General features: G+C 36.2%; 1 protein-coding gene across 2 annotated transcripts in view; it reads right to left on the minus strand.

The window, feature by feature from the left end:
- The window catches only part of LOC103984533 (callose synthase 9), a 75,805-nt gene that overhangs the window by 25,511 nt on the left and 33,067 nt on the right, over positions 1-17,227 (minus strand). For both annotated transcript variants that reach the window (XM_065108487.1, XM_009402047.3), the window contains exons 29-37: positions 13,882-13,979; positions 13,704-13,794; positions 13,408-13,568; positions 13,192-13,301; positions 9,914-10,048; positions 7,000-7,068; positions 6,746-6,923; positions 5,976-6,090; positions 1,772-1,891 (exon numbers count right to left, since the gene is read on the minus strand). In XM_065108487.1, coding sequence (XP_064964559.1) covers positions 1,772-1,891; positions 5,976-6,090; positions 6,746-6,923; positions 7,000-7,068; positions 9,914-10,048; positions 13,192-13,301; positions 13,408-13,568; positions 13,704-13,794; positions 13,882-13,979 — 1,077 coding nt within the window. The remainder of the gene's footprint in view (positions 1-1,771; positions 1,892-5,975; positions 6,091-6,745; positions 6,924-6,999; positions 7,069-9,913; positions 10,049-13,191; positions 13,302-13,407; positions 13,569-13,703; positions 13,795-13,881; positions 13,980-17,227) is intronic.

Raw genomic sequence — 17,227 nt, forward strand, 5'->3', positions numbered from 1 at the left:
AGACAGAGAGATGGAATATCATTTCTAACGAGTGCAACACTTTAGTTTGCTTGCATTACTATGGTACTACCACATCGTCTTGATGGGATGTCTTGGATTTGTACTAAAAGAATGATTCATAATGAAATGAACCTATCACGAGAAACCTTCACAATCCATACACCATTATAGAACTAACCAAGGTTTTTAATTTCGAATCATACTGCCCATACCAGGCAATATCAGCCTGATTACGACAAAGGAAGAAGAAGTGTCGAGAGAGAATCAAGAGAACCTCGATGCTTTTCGATCCGGCGCCACCCTCCCTCAACGATCCCGATCCAGGAGGTAACGGAGAAGCGATGGCTCGACTTCTTCGCCGCATCCTTCGTGAAGGTCGGAGACATCTGCGGCCTTCGATGTCTTCGTTGAACGTTGTAGATGAAGAGAAGACTGTGGTCTTCTCCTTGTCACGTCGCGCCGAAGGCCGGAGGAGTCTGCGGCCTTCGACATCTTCACTGAACGCTGCAGACGAGGAGAAGACCGCGTTCTTCTTCTCGTCTGATGCGACGAGGAGAAGAAAAGGAGGCGACGTCATTGAAGCAATATATGTCTCCTTTTTTTTAATTTTAATAATAATAATAAAATATTATATATATATATATACACACGTATCGAGCGATACACCCTTACGTACCGCATAATACGCTTGTACCATATTGTATCGAGAAAAGCTCGAAACACCGGTATGGTACGAAATTAAAAACTCTAGAACTAGCATACAAAGAGCAAACTCAACAGTCAAAGTTTATAAGTAAAGAAACAAAAGTACATCAGCTACAATGCCACAAGATGAATTACGATATAAGCAAGGTTCACCATACCACCCAACATGGTCTGATATGAGCGATCCATACCGCTTCTCGGACCAGCCCTTATTGGGCAGCACATACCACGTGGTGGATCGACCGCTCGGTACACCTCTTGAATCGGGGGAAACGATCTAAACTCAATCAGTAAACACCGTATAGCAATTGGTAACGATCGGATTTTAATCGTACCAGTTCAATAGATCAAATCAAGGCTGCTTCAATGGTCAATTTGACTGTTGGACCCCTTTTTGAGAATGGTTCTGCTCTTTAAAACATCGCTCCCTCTCCTCTTTCACTCCATCTCACACTCTTTCCCCCTCTCTCTTTCTCACTCTTTCTTTCTCTCTTTCTCAATTAAGCATCCAAATGAATGATTAGAGATTCAACTGCAGGGATTCAATCATCCAAACATGCTTATTTGGTGGAAGATCTCTTCAATTAAAGTATTTATACTCTTTCTATGTTTTAGTTATACTTTGACATAATTATATCCTTTTTAGTATCCAATTAAGGTTGATTAGTGTATTTCTCTTGATATAGATCTAATTTTGCCTAATCATAGCTAGCTAATAGTGATTATCATCTTTCTACATAATTTAGTCTCAATTAGGTCCATTACCTTACTTTTAATTGAGATTGTATTGAAATAGGATTAAAAGGGGTTAAAATAGGGTTTTCTGATTTTTCAGGTATTTTCTGGCCCTTTTTTGGCGAATTTTCAAAAAGCTAGTATGTACCAAACTGGGCCAAAATTGGCACCGCCGATTGGCATGAGTCGGTGAACCTCAAATAAAAGTACTAGATTTTGTACCTAAATTTGCAAATGTTCATATGCTGAATTAATGACTACCTGACAATTCAAATCAAAATTTATGCCATTAAGATGTAAAGAAAATCACATATGGCGAATGCTCACTTACTTGATTCATATCTATAGTCTGAAGTGCATTTCCACGAGTAAATATTACTGCATGGTTTTGATTTTCTGGTTTACCTTCACCAAGCTTAGGATTCCCAGGCAGTTTTATAGAATATATTTCCTGAAACCATGGGAAATAAGTATACAGTTAATTAATAAATTTTATGTAGACAGGTTGGTTGACTGAAAAAAGAAATGGTAACAAACAAACTGTGCATATAATAAACATAGTTCAAAAAGCTAATAAAGATATTTGATCACAACATGAAAGATCACTAAAATGTAAGGCCATCATGTTAATGCATAAGTATTCACAGTACACTAACCTGCAAATAATCGCTTCATACTTAATAACACATAATCATACAAAATGAACTAAACATAATAAGTGACAAAAAAAATTTTGTTCAAAATAATGTTCCTAGAACAAAAATCAGCATCATGCTCGTGCCTTCAAATTCTAATAAATTATGTTAGTCCAAGCTCAATCACACACTATTGCAAAACTTCCCAAGCATTCATCATCCTCTAATATCTCCCAAACTTGAAATTACCTCACCTATTCTTAATAGTGCCCTTATTTTACCTCATATACCAATTGTCATCGTAACTTTGCACTGCAGTCATCCATCTCAACATCTCATTGGCACAACGTGAAACTTTCTCATATGCAACACATCAACTGGAATTTTTTGAGACAACCTAGTAACTGGACTTGGTGCTAAGTTGTAACTTTAACAGAGACATATACATAATCAGACAACAAAACCAATGCAACTCAATTTCGAAATCTTGTTCAAATTTTGTGAAAAATCACTTCTAGAAGACTAGAACTACTCCGTCCATGTTGAATTTTTGACCTGTATCATACTAAAGTTAAATAGTACTATGTAAATTACAACTACTACAGAACCAATTCTTAAACAATTTTCTCATCTAAGGAATTAGTTGAAGCATTCCAAGGTATGTCATTTTTTTTAACACAGTAAAAGCCGCAGCTTTATGTTAGATATTTCTTTCCCTGTATTAGTAATTCTCAAGTCAATTATAAGATAAATGTTTTTACATCACTGAAATTTGGTATCAATGTAATTAAGCAACAGTCGATGGTTTCTCAGTCCCATAAATAGGATTGGGGACAATTTCAAATATATGAACCCATTTAGCAAGAATTATTCAATGATAATTCACACCCTTCAGTGCAGAAGACAGAGTATGGAAACTGTACTAAAATCTGGACCATAGAACTAAGAAAATATATTGATTGTTTACATTCTAGGACCCCCAACCTCATACTTCTATTGAATATTCATCAACATATTACATCTACCCTTAACATTGCAATCAAGCAATGTTCTCATTTTCACCTGGCGTATGGATATGATCCTTGATCCCTGACTGTTCTGTCATGTCCCTAGTAACGATCATCTAAGGCATGCAACATCTTAACCTCGTGCAATCCACAAAGTAAAAAGTCAACAAAGACGAACGCATAAGGAATACACCATACATGAAAAGGACAACATAATCATGAGCACAAGCAACACAAAGTAATCAGCTTTTATTAGGCACAAAAGTTGCCCGCAAGTAGGCTGAACGATCACACGCAAAGGAGGTTTCGAAGGTAGGTGTAGGCTCAATGTTCTCCAATGTGTGAGTCGCTTTCACATTCAATCTGGCGTCCATGAACATCAATAAGTTGTCATAAATATCAACAGCTTTTATTACGCAAAAAAACCTCTCCAAAACAAGCCAAACAGTAGCAAACAAAGGGTTAGGTGCAGACCCAATGATCACATAGTACTTTTGTCCAAAAGACTGAGCAAAATAAATACGTTGAACTACCCTTTAAACATACAACGAAAGCTCCATCCTGTCTTGTAAACAGGGTGTTTGATGTAATGCTCATGTCTGTCCGTGTCTTTTGATTTTATTCATACTATGCATAGCACATAAAAGACTAACAATAGGCTTAGCAATCCCATTTTGGTTGGTTTTGGTGGTCGTATTAAGCTTGCAAAGATTGTGTCATGTGGGCACTTGTGACGATTTCGATCTGTAGTGGAGTATTTTGGAACCTCTGTTGTACGACCGTTCAGAGCCTGTGAAGTCTATGTTTGTAATTTGCATTGGCTATGAAGTGTTTGCTGAAATTGTTGCTTGTGAATCGCGAGTGAAACACTTTCTCTAACTTATTTTCTCTTTTGTAGATCTTAAAGGACCATAGGAGGTTTTGAGGAGATTGACCTTTGTGAACGAACATACAAGGGTGCCGCACGGCTTAGGAAAAACCAGCTAAGTTCGTGACAATCCAGTTCAGTGCCATTCAAAGGGTTCCAAGCATACTTATCAAAACCGAACCGAACCGTGTGGTTGAAAGGAAGAAAATTGAGAACTAGACCATTAATGGTTCTAATTCACTTATTTGATCAGTTATGTTAAAAAACAGAATTGAAGCAGTTGACCTAACCAGTTTTTAGATAACAAGCAGGAACCGATCGAATTAAATAAAATCGATACGATTTTGTAAATATAGCTAAGATTACTTAAATATCCTTGAGTTAAATCTTTTTTATTATTTGTGTAAGAGGGTGTTTATGTCAACTTTGAAATTAGGAGTAATGTAAGAAAGAAAGTGGTCTAGATCATACAATCGCTTCTCTCTTTAGGCCACCCTCTCTTCCTCCTATCACCTCTCTCCTCCACCTCCTCTTCCTCCAACTATCACTCTCTCCCCACCACTCCTATTGCATATCTTTTTTTCACCTCTTCTCTCTAGTCATCAAAATGAATACAAGGAGAATGAACCAAATGTTGTACAAACAAAAAATAATTTTGAAAATTCAAAACATAAAATGGTCTCCCAATGTAGAATTACCAAATTGTTTTTTAATAATAAAAAATATTTGTTTTGATCTATGAGAAATACATATGAAACCATTTACTCAAGTTATACCAATTATACTAGAGAAACTATTTCTTTTATAATGTTAGATAATTTATTTTGTTGGATTAATAAAATTAATTTTTAGACATTCAGATATTCTTAAATGTTATGTAACCTAAATAAATTTTTTTTATAATATTTGATTGATGTTAGGATTTTATTGTATTTAACAAGATTGAAGTTTTATTTTTATCTATTTGCTTTTATATTAAATTTAATATTTTACTTTTTTACGATATATAAATTTTAAATTATTTTTAATTAAACATGTAGTTCGACCAATTGTTCTACCAACCCAACTAGTGACCCAAGGTTTCATCAGGTCGATCTCCGATTCGATTTTGATAACCATGGTTCCAAGGTCTTGAGATAATTTCGCATTGTAAATCAGAAATCAGCCCATAGCATACAAAGAAAATGGTTATTTTCGTTATTTTTCCCAATGCCATGCAACCATAGTCCGATGGCATACCGGTACACGGACCACCCGGTACCGGACGGAACGTGCTACAGTGCTACAGCATTGTACTGTAGCAGTGCTACAGTACGAAGAAAATATATAAAACTGTTTGGTATACCCTGGTGTACCGCTCGGTACGCCTTGGTGTACTGCTCAATATGCCGGTACCGTATCGTACTAAGCCAATCTCAAAACACTGGTACGGTACGGTATTGCATACTTTGCTTCTGACCCTGACCATAGTACTATTTTTCCCTTTCTCCTCCTCCTCCCCCTTTTGGTATCATGGCACACATTGAGGTACCAGACCCAGACTGGACCATACCGGTCTGTATAGCTGAGATTTAGGACCACCGGTATGTAGGGATATACAAGCTAACTAAATTTAGAGTGGGAAATATGAAAAATAATAATCCTATAAGGATATATAAGCAATATTTTTTCAGGGCTGCTTTTGTCAATTGAAATTATAATGTCATCATGCTAACAATCATATTAAATTTTGTGTATTGCAGGGATACATGCTACACTAAAATTTATATTTAAATATGAAAATCTTTAATTTTAGAGAAATATGTAGACAATTTTGCCTAAACTAAAAGGGCAACTAATTTAAAAGTCACTTTAAAATTATGGTCTAAAACAATGGTTCATGTGTTACATAAATACAAAGTACATAACATCAAAGAAAATGAAGAGGCTTGTAAAATATTGACATACAAATCATTTCTCATGTAAAAGAAGCATTAGTAAGAATGGCATTGTAAGAAAAAATTTACAAAGTGCACCAATCCTGACCTTATCCTTCCCATGGATGTCAGCTTTAACAAGTTTGGAATAATATTCTGTATGTGGTTTCCCATCCTTCACTGTCTCAACTGTATCAATATACGCAACTCTAAGAGCTTCATTCCTGGAACCATGTGAGAAACACGAGATAGAAAAGCTAGAATAGACGAGCATAGATACTATAAAGCAAAAAAATATCTTTTCTATGAAACATATATACCCAAGATACTATCTAACATATCCCAAACATCTATGTGTTGGATTCTTTCTAGGCACTTCTTAAATACCTTGGGCACATGTCCACAATTTAAACTAATGACAATTTAAAGCTACATGGACCCTTGAGCAACATTTTCAATCCTTGAAGCAACATTTTTAAGATATTTCTGAAAGTATTTTCTAAATATACAAGTAATATGGACATTGTGCTTAAACTCACAATTTATGTCATCATATGGACCATGTTTACCATAGACTACTTAATTTAAATGCTCTGTATTACTTCGTCAAAACTCCTTTTGTACATAATTACAGCCATTTTATTAACTTTGCCAAACTCCTTTTGTGATATTTTTGCAACAAAAGAGGACCTTATGACATAAGAGGTTTATACACAGATACAGACAATAATTACCAAAATTTCCTGTGAAAAAAATCCTATTTCTTTGAAGGATCCAGAATAATGTGTCAATATCAATGATTCCTAAATCATTCAGAACGTACACAATCAACCATGCAGGACATATAAATGCATGCTCACAGAAGTACAATATACAAACCGCTGCATTAACATTGCAATATCTGCAGCTTCTGGTTTTTGTTCTTCCTTCTGTTTGCCATAAATCTGACATGTTACAACGTATGTGAACTTCAGATCTGCCTGTGCACGAGCTTCTGGAGACAAATTGAATCCCTCTGCTATGTCAGTTACATTTTCAGTTCCAGCAATTGTACCATCTGCCAATTGAAGGATATAAGTATGTATAGACATATAGCAGTATAAGTCGAAGTAAAAATATCATCAAGTACAGACCTTCAGAAGTAATCCTCTCCAAATAACTTTGAAGCATAAGAGCTTTTCTATAGTACATCATTCCACGAACTGCAAAATTAACAAAAAGAAAACTGACACATTCGAACTTGGTAAAGTCCTTGTGCAAGCAAATATCCAACAAAAACAAAGCAAAGAAAAGTAATCACCAGCCAAATAAACAACAAAGACAGAGATGATTAGGCTCATATCATCGGAAGTACAAACAATCTATACAATCAGAAGTATGAGATTATAAAGTATAAGCTGGGACCAGATACTACAGTACTCTGACCAAATTGGTCAATAAATACCAATTCAGTACAATATCAACACATGTTATTGGAGTGGTAAATGACAATAGATGTGATGGTATACTGATTCATGTCATCTGGTATCACTGTAAAAAATAATAACATAATAGATACTAATAAGTATCAAGTCATACACCTGAGACACTTACACCTGGACAGACTGATAAATAACAACGTTAAACTATCAGTTAGACCAAAAATTTAAACCATGGCAATAATAACAGTAGAATCTCACACAAACGATCTTTTAACATTTTCAGCATGTACCAATACCATACCATCCAATTGATATCAGTGATTTAAAAAGCGCTTGGCGCCACAAGACGCCAAGGTCCAAAAATGCACGAGGCGCTAGGCAAGCGCCCAGGCATTCGCCCGAGCGAAGCAAGACGCTAAAATATAAAAATATATAATATAATTAATAAATAATTATTTAAATTTTAAAATTAAAATATATTATTAAATTAAGAAAATTAACAGTATTAAAATTAAAATAATATATTATTAATCTATTAACAATATTGAAAATTAATAATTTCAAATAAACCTAACAATATTAATAGTATACAGTATATTGTTAACAGTATACAGTATACTATTATAGAAGGAGAAGGAAGTGTAAGGCAGTGCTGAGCTTGCTGACTAAGAAAAGAGGAAGCGGCGAGCGACGACAGCGGGAGAAGGAGCAGCGAGCAGCGGGAGACGCGAGCGACGATAGCGGTAGTGTTTGCGAGCAGCGACAGCGACAGCGGAAGCAGGAGCGGCGAGCAGCGGGAGGCGCGAGCGGCGACAGCGGCAGCGGCAGCGTTTGCGAGCAGTGACAACGGCGAGCAGGGGGACCGGGAGCAGCAGCGGCAACGAGGGTTAGGGTTGGGTTGTCACTGATATCGGTTTTAGTTGGTTTGATTGAACCAACTAACCACCGGATACCGAACCAGGACCGAACCAAACCTAAAATCCTGGTTCGGTCGCCTTGGTTAACCCAGGCGCTCGCCCAAAACGCCCAGCGCTTGGGCTCAGGCGAGCGCCCAGGTGGCACCTCTTTGAAGCGCGCCGGCTGGAAGATTAGCAAGGCGCTCGGGCCTCGTCTCGCCTCACCCGAGCGCCTTTTTAAATCGATAGTTGATATACACATGTATATATATACACATGCATATATATACATATATATAAGATCAACAAGATTCAGTAATGGATATAGTTTTTGGAAGACCTAAATTGATTATTTCCTAGAATAGTACTAACATAATCAAATCCCATGTCATTTAGGGATGTAACTACAAACAAGAGTCCGAATCTTACTCATGGAGAAATGTTCAAGTTGATTTCTATTCCACTTACATATTGCCACATCACTTGATATAAATGTTGAACAAAAAACTTCACAATTAAACTAAAACTAGAACAAACACAATATGAAACTAAGCAATGTGTACCACTTTTCTAAAATTAGAATAACAAAGTTTACCTAACTTTTCCTAAAAAATTAAAAATCTCAAAAAAAAATTAAATTTTACAAGATCTAACCACTCAACGTAAGTTTCAAACTTTTTTGATAATTTAGAAAAAACAAAAGCATATCTCCTCTTCGATTTTGAAGAGATGGATTAGTGGTTATTATCTCACTACAAGACATGCAAGTTCAGTTCATGCTGGCATGTCAAACATATATTTCCTCAATGAAAAAAAAACCCCCATAGCTTTATTAACCAAGTTAATGCTGCAATTTTTGTTATTTGAATCAGCTCTCTCAATATAACAGAAATCCATGTACTCCATGTTCTAAAAGCTTTACCGAACAAAAGAGCTTATTTGATTGGACAATGTACTAAATTCAGTAGCATATGCATAAAATTCAATTATTCAAAAGCTAAAGCAAAGATACGAGTAAACAGAAGCCCACTCTAGTGCAAATCACCATACAACCGTTAGGATCCAAATGATCCAGCTGCAAGATACAAATACATTAGTTTCCCTTTCTTCTTGTTACCTACTAGTTATAAGCTAACACACCATCCCGTTTTTACCTTGTTTCTTTTATCCTGATTACTTCTATAGATCCATCTGCCCATGTTCACAAGGCAGAACTGGGTAAAACCACACATCAGACTAATAATTTGCCACTTTTGGTTTGTGATAATTAATATCTCTTGTAAAAGAAATGCTGTATGGGTAATAAATAACTTCTAACTACGTGGCTTATTTTTAGACACTAATTTTTCTATGCAACAATTGCAGGATTTGAAATGAGATATCTTTTCATTTTCTAAATAGTGTTTTTGCGAAAGATAGTTTAGTTTTAGCTTGTGCATCCATCATATAATTCATATAAAAATCCATGCTTGTCATATACAATATAGCAACATTATACTAGTTGCTGTTTCCTTTCTACATCCTATTCAACTACATTTCAAGGCCTGTCATATTTGCAGTTTTGCACTATACCATCTCCAAAAATATCTGACTAATGGTTGATGATTGTAGGAGATATGATAAAATGAACATTATATATAGATTATCACCGTCACACTCAAAATACTTGGCAACAAATATTTCTACCTTGTTTAACAACACAATACTGAGACTGAAGTTATTAGTCATACCAGTCCTTGCTAAAGTTTGACCGCGATATGAAGCCCAGAACCGAAGCTCCAAAACATCAGCTGGACTATGAAGAAGCTCAGAATCTTCAGTGTCTTCTTTTCTTCCGATGCGAGATAGAAAGTTTTTCCACTCATCTAATTAACAAGCACAAGTATTTCAAGTAATTAGTGATAGAAGATAGATAGATCAGTTCCAGTAGTTGAAAATTGACATTTAGTACGAAGTAGTCTCAAAACCAGAATTCAATAACAAGGGTATGAAATTTCATTGAGTAACCCATTAACATAGTTCGAAGGGCTTTGGTACAACGATAAGGTGCTCATTTACGAACTAAGAGATCAAGGTTCAAGTCACAGAAACAACCTCTTTAAATATTTAAAGGTAAGGCTACGTACATTAACTCTCCCCAAACTCCGCATTGATGGGAGCCTCGTGGACTGGGTATGCTCTTATTTAACACATTAACATAGTTTCACATGCCAACTACATATGTGAAGCATACTACAACTGAAAGTTTCTTCTAGTTCATATTCTCTCAAGAAGTCACACCACTTAAGAAAAAACTTAGACCATAGACTGCCATTAATCTAGAAAGTATTTTAGTTTGACCAAAGAAATTTATCCTAGTTCGCATCTCCATGCATCGCCCAAAGGGTGAAAAATAAGTGAAGATTCTATAGGGTCAAAAAAATAGTTTGCATTGTATTCATCCAGCAAGGGCTATTGCATGGAGCCATGAAGTTCACAGCACCATCTGACTTCAAGGGTGAATATACATTAGAATAAACCACAATCTAAGTTATTTTGACAAAAAAACTTAATTTGCAAAAAAATTAGAAGCTCAACGTTTATAAACACATTTAGTCTCATATCGGTTGAGTAGAGAACAAATGTCTCAAAAGGGTCATGAGCTGATCAATCAATGAACTCAGTCTCTAATGAGCACCTACACTATATCCTTAGTGTCCCCACATGAGTAGCTATGAGACCAGTCGCCTCTATCATATGGACGAGTATACAGTACACAAGTCTGTCATGTCATCTCGATGTCCCTCTCGAATAACCTATGATCAGGATTATTTAGGATCTATGTTTAAAGGTGAATCGATCTCATTATCATGATTTCATCACGATCCGATTCTCATTGTACAGATTCATAGACATCAAAAGATATATATGCAATAAGCAATATAAAGTGAGAGAATGTCATAATAATAATAAGCAAAAAGACTGCGTGTCATGTCACACACGTTATCACTCATGTAATTGGCTTGCAAGTTACCTATGCTAGCATGTGGGCTCACATAGATGAAGAAAAATGATGACTTATCAACCAATCTAATAGAATAATTGAATAAAAACTTATTTAGTTAGAACCACTGATCCAAATTGCTAAATCCATGTTAAATAGTAGTACATTAGACTCCCATCAGACTTTTACAAGTCAATGTAAATCTTTGCACACTGGGATGTTATAAAGTTACAATGACCCAAAATGCTTAAACCCAATAGTAGTGAACCCATAGTACTCTTATACGTAAATCAAGTCCCTATCTATTTCTGATATTAAACTAAGTAGGAGTGTTAAATGACACCCATCATGTGGCCCAAGAGGACTAAACTACCTAATTAGGAAGCATTGAGAAGCATGTTTAATCACAAATCAATTAAAGAGTAGGAAACCACATCCTTATGAGCCAAGAGTTACCACCACCCTTAGAAGTAAGGGATACAACAAACATGTTCGACATACGTTTGTGACCCTTTTTCATGTTGTTATCCATTGTCTTTTAATATTTTCATGCATTTTGTCAAAGGCAATTTCTTCAGGGCATGTAGTGTTGTCAACCCCATTTTGCCTTGTTGGCAGTGTTTTTTGTTTTTCATTTTTGTTTGGTAAAACTCAAATGTTTTTTGTTGTCTATAGCATCGTATGCAATTTCGAATGGTACCGCCCAGTATGAGTGGTACGTACCGGTCCGACGACATACCGGTACGCGGACCGCCCGCTACCGGACGGACCATGCTACAGTGCTACAGTAAGAGGAAATCGCTCGGTAAACCCTGGTGTACTGTTCGGTACGCCGGTACCGTACTGTACCGAGCCAACCTCGAAACACTGGTACGGTACGGTATTGCATACCTTGGTCTATAGTAACAATTTACTCATATCAAAATAGGACTACTGCATTAACAATCCTAACCATGTTCCAAGAACAATCACAAGACTATGATGTTGAATGGTCTCAAAGGATGTGGTAACTATTGGAAGTAAGGTTTGTCGTACCACAATATACTGCTCAGTACAGGCGATATGTATCGGTCCGATAGGAGACCGATACGAGCGGTACATATTGGTCTATTGATATGCTCCACTATACCTTGTGTCGATGTGTCGGTACGTATCGTATCGACGACCGATTGATACACTAGTACGGACCGGTAAGGCGAATCATGATTGGAAGTACATACTTTGAGTAGACAATGCAATGAAACCACGTGAGTGTGAAAAAAAGTAGAAAAAAAAAGCATATGCACAGATTTTTTTCACTCAAAATTGTGCAAGCCTACCATTTAATCCAACTTGTATAGCCCTACTTCTGTAAAAATCTTCACAATTTTCTAAAGATAATCTAACATGTATAGGCCATTTTTTTAGCATGACATTGGTTTTGAGGTCTATAAGTTGGAATAAGACCCATAAAAACTAGAAACAAGAAAGGATTATGGCAACGTTGTCTTCAATATTAAAAATGATATGTAGAGTGCCCCCAAAAATACCATGCATACCCTGCTCTTTTCTGCCTGTACCAAGCATTCTACAAACACAATTCTAGTGCATACACAATAAAATGGATGCATGCTACAAGCTATTACACAGTTTTGCACAAAATAGGAATACTAAATGCTCATAAGCTATTGACACCTTATGGCCTACAGTACCAACAGATGTTTTGGCATATCTAAATCATATAGAGAACAATGAATGGTGCTTTTACAAACTTATAATCAATGATAAAAAAATGGTATATGCATCATACAGGGGATATCCAAATTAAAGTACACTTTGCATGTTATTATATTATAATAGTTCTTATGACAACAAAATAAAAAAAAGAGTACCAAAAAACAAATAATTTTCTTGATAGTGGTGAACCTCAAAATATTTCAATAATGTCATTTCTTCCACTTTTCAGGAAAAGGATTGGCAAAATCCCAACCAAAACTCATTTCATTAAGGACAATGAATATATATAATACAGTAATCTCAAGAAACCTGGATAAATCTTCTGGAGGTAAAACAGTGTAGATATCCCATCCTCATTCTTTTTATAGAGTTCATCCAAACTATAAAGCACAACCTCAGAATAATATGGCGTAAATACACTGCAAAGGAAGACAGTAAAATTTCCTCAGATATGGATTAAACCATTCTTTTGCAAGAACAAACAGATGGACAAACATTTTGAAGACGTTTGGAATTGCTTTGGACCTGAAAGACAGCATTTCAGAAACTGGCCTGGCAGCCGGCATTTGCATAAAGAGAGAGTTAGTGAAATATTGCAACCTTCGCCTAGCTTCCAGGTTTCTAGGAACATTTGCAGCAGATTCTTTGAAGGTCAGAAGTGCATGCAATCTCTTTATTAATGCTTTCTGCATTGTTTGCATAGTTTAGCGGAAATCACACTCACAAATGAAAATAAACTCTAGGATAACTGAAAATGGTAACATGATTATCATCTATGCAAATGGTACTGCATAACACGATACAATATAACTACATAATACCATTTCAGGATCCTTGGGCCACTTCAGATTTGAGAAGAGATGGCCATCAGCTCTTGCATTTATAATGTTATTCCAATCATCAATGTCCTCACTTGATCATAAAAAACAAGCCATTAGGCCAAAATTAAAAAGAACATATAAAAGTAATTATTAAGTTATGAAATCTGTTGCAACACACCGCATATTGGAAATAAGAATCTCATGATGAACCACTTCATAAAGATCTTGAGCAGCTTTGACGGCTCCTTGCAACAAATTAGGGGATTCTTCCTCCTTCTGAAAAAGTAAAGCATAAATAATGAAGCAAGAACATAACTAGTCATGAAAAAGCAAATCACAATTGAAACTAGTGTTAGCAGTTAAGATGAACGAAGTAATAGATAGAAACCTGAGACAGCAATGTACAAGAAGTTTAAATGGTGCAATTCAAAATAGCAAGGTCTCTTTTGCAAGGCCAAAAATTGTGGAACAAAAGAAACAATGTCAGCACGAGACCTTAAAGACAAATCACTATATCAAAAACATTTGCAACGAATAATGACAGTTTGGAGGTCAACTAAGCTACAAATAGAACTGAAGAATAAAAAAGTACATATAAAGTACATATGAGCCATGAACAAGCCTCGGAACCACATGAAACTGAGAAAAAAATATCTATAAAAAAATCATGAAACTCACATGGCTTGAACAGTAGTGGTAAAGGGTACAAATGTAGAATTGCAAAACAATAGACATACCCCAATCTCCATAAACACCTGATCGACTTCTGTAACCGACCTTAAACCTTCAACAAACAGTTCCTCATGGCCATTTTCATCTTTTTCATTTTCCATATTATATCATCTACTAATTCTATATGTTCCTGTCTATCCACTTCCCTCTTTTACCACTATTAAATGAAAATTCCCCTGTTTTCTGTGTCCCACTTCCTCGTCAACACTCTTCTCTTGATAATTTCTCCAATTCTCTTCCTCTCTCTATATTAAGGAGCAGCAGCACATACTAAAAAGGTCAGACTTATCAAGTAAGTCTACCAATGCACAACCTCACCAATTAAAAACATAGTGGAGAAGTTATACAGCCACAAGTGCTAATGAAATCAACGAAACCATACTACATACAATCTGAGATAGACAGTAGAAAATAAGTTTGTTAAACAAGGAAAGCTTTAGACATAAATGTTATAGTTGACAGAGTATACCAAAAACCAAGAGAAAAACTTCTTTCAACAACATACATGTGTAGGCAAGTGCCAATCTAATGTTTTATTCTAGTGTTTTATTCAAAGACAAGTGCTAATCTAAGAAGTACTGACACATCAATTCTATGGGTGTATCCGTGTCGAACACGTGTCAGACACGAATACACAACCGACATGACCGGACACGTATTAGACACGTCTGTTTTTATTTTATTTTTGGACACAACATATCCGTGTCAGACACATACCTCTCTCGCACCCTTCCTCGTGTGATGCCTGTGTGCGACATTGAGCTCACACCTCCAATGCCAAATGCAAGCAAGCCCATGCCTTCCTCCTTTGCATTATCCTCCTCGACGACGCATCAGCAAGCTTCTTTCCTTCCTTGCCATCTCCCCTTTCGACAACCTCGATCACACCAACATTGACCAACTGTAGCTCCCTCCCAACCACATCTTATGGAACGCAATGATCCGTCGCAATGCCCGCAACCCTGATCCAACTGCCACCCTCTCCTTTCGCCTTATGCTTTGCACTGACACGCTTGAGCACAGGATCAAGTTCCACAGGGAGACCAACAAGGCAGGGCACAACACTAACATCTCCGAGCTCAATGCACTACTTCCAATGTACACCTGTTGTGGCCGCTTTCAGGCTGCTCACCAGTTGGTGACGAAGAGCCTCAAATTGGGGATCGCTCCATATTAAAAACTACACATGTCCTCATCATGTCTGTCATTTTTTTTTTTAAATGGCGTGTCATGTCGGTGCTTCTTAGGTACCATTACAAAACTACCAAGTAAACAAGTTTGTGCCATATGACATGCCCAAACATGGCAAGGCACATGTGGGGCCATGCAACTAGCAAGGGCATGGCATGATGCAACTTGACATAATGGAGCAATATGCATAGGGTGCCCATTGCTAGCAAGCACAGAAGAGGGGCAAATTAGGCTCGGGAATAACTAGAATAGATCGATTACTTCTATTTGCCTGAATACTAATACCAATGGCATTAGATAGATAAGGTTTGTCATGGGAGAGATAGACCAATATTTTTTATTTCAAGTATCGAGCTCATGCCGATTGATGGCAAGACTAGTATGGGTCAAGTCCGTTCCAACATAACGACACCCCATGCAACAGACCTGAAGACAGGAACATAAACAGTTCAACTACTCTCTTTCTCACTCCTGTCTTCTATATCTTTTCTACTTCCTTTCCCATACATTTTTCCTGATCTCACCATCTCTTTTCATTAACCAAACTGTTACCTTGGAGGGACATCCTGTTGCAGCCCCAGTTCGTATGTCTCTCATGAACAGGCAGTATTGAGAGTGCTGCCTATAATTGCTACAATGACCCCCTGGTATATCCAGATCTACGCACCCTCACAAATGCTTGGCCACTACCACTCTGATACAAAGCATACTATCTGCAGATCTACAGGTGTCTGGTCAGCCCTTGCACTTCTTCCCTACCTTAACTTCTATTTGTGGTCACAAATAACTTTATCCAACTCTTGTACTTCAATAACATTCTTTTGTTTTCACTTTTTATTTTGGTGCTACTGTCTAATCTTCTTTGTTTCAACATCACTATAGGCGCAGAAACCTTTGAAACTACATTACCTGCCTTGGTGTCAACTAACTCTGCATATCTAATGGTTTATAAAATTCCTTCACATTTTTCCCTTCATAGCTCTTCAATTGATATATTTACTGTTTTGGGTTGTTATAAGCAAACACTTCTGAGACAAAGCATCCATCATCTCAAGCAGAATTTATAACTTCCTTTACTCTCAGTATCTATTCAATCCAAATATTCATTTAATATCACTTCTATTTATATAGTTTTTCCATTTTTTTGACAGGCCCCTCAGTTAGGAGAATATGATCCCTTGAATGTTCATTAGGTTTCTGTGTACTTTTCAGTTCAATTCCAAGTTTTTGTTGACTATATTGGCAAAATATTGTTCAACCCAAATTATAAGTGATTATAATTATTTGTATCTTCATTTAAATTATGTGACCATTTTTCTAATCACATTCTTCCATGTTTTGACAACACTAATTTTCAATTTAAATTATAAGTGATTAAATTTCTTTGAATGTTTAGTAAATAAATTATTTATATTTTACAATCTCTTACATGTTCTTCATAAACCTATATCTAAGATGCTCTCCACCTGAATTACTCATAAAAAATATTCCTTTAAAAGTTCATTAAACATATAATTCCTCTGTGTATGTTATTTAATGTTCATTAAACATCCTTTTAATGTTCATAAAAGATGCAATTTTTCTGTATATTCCTTTTGGTG

The sequence above is a fragment of the Musa acuminata genome, chromosome BXJ2-5 (assembly GCF_036884655.1).
Source record: "Musa acuminata AAA Group cultivar baxijiao chromosome BXJ2-5, Cavendish_Baxijiao_AAA, whole genome shotgun sequence".
Taxonomy (NCBI): domain Eukaryota; kingdom Viridiplantae; phylum Streptophyta; class Magnoliopsida; order Zingiberales; family Musaceae; genus Musa; species Musa acuminata.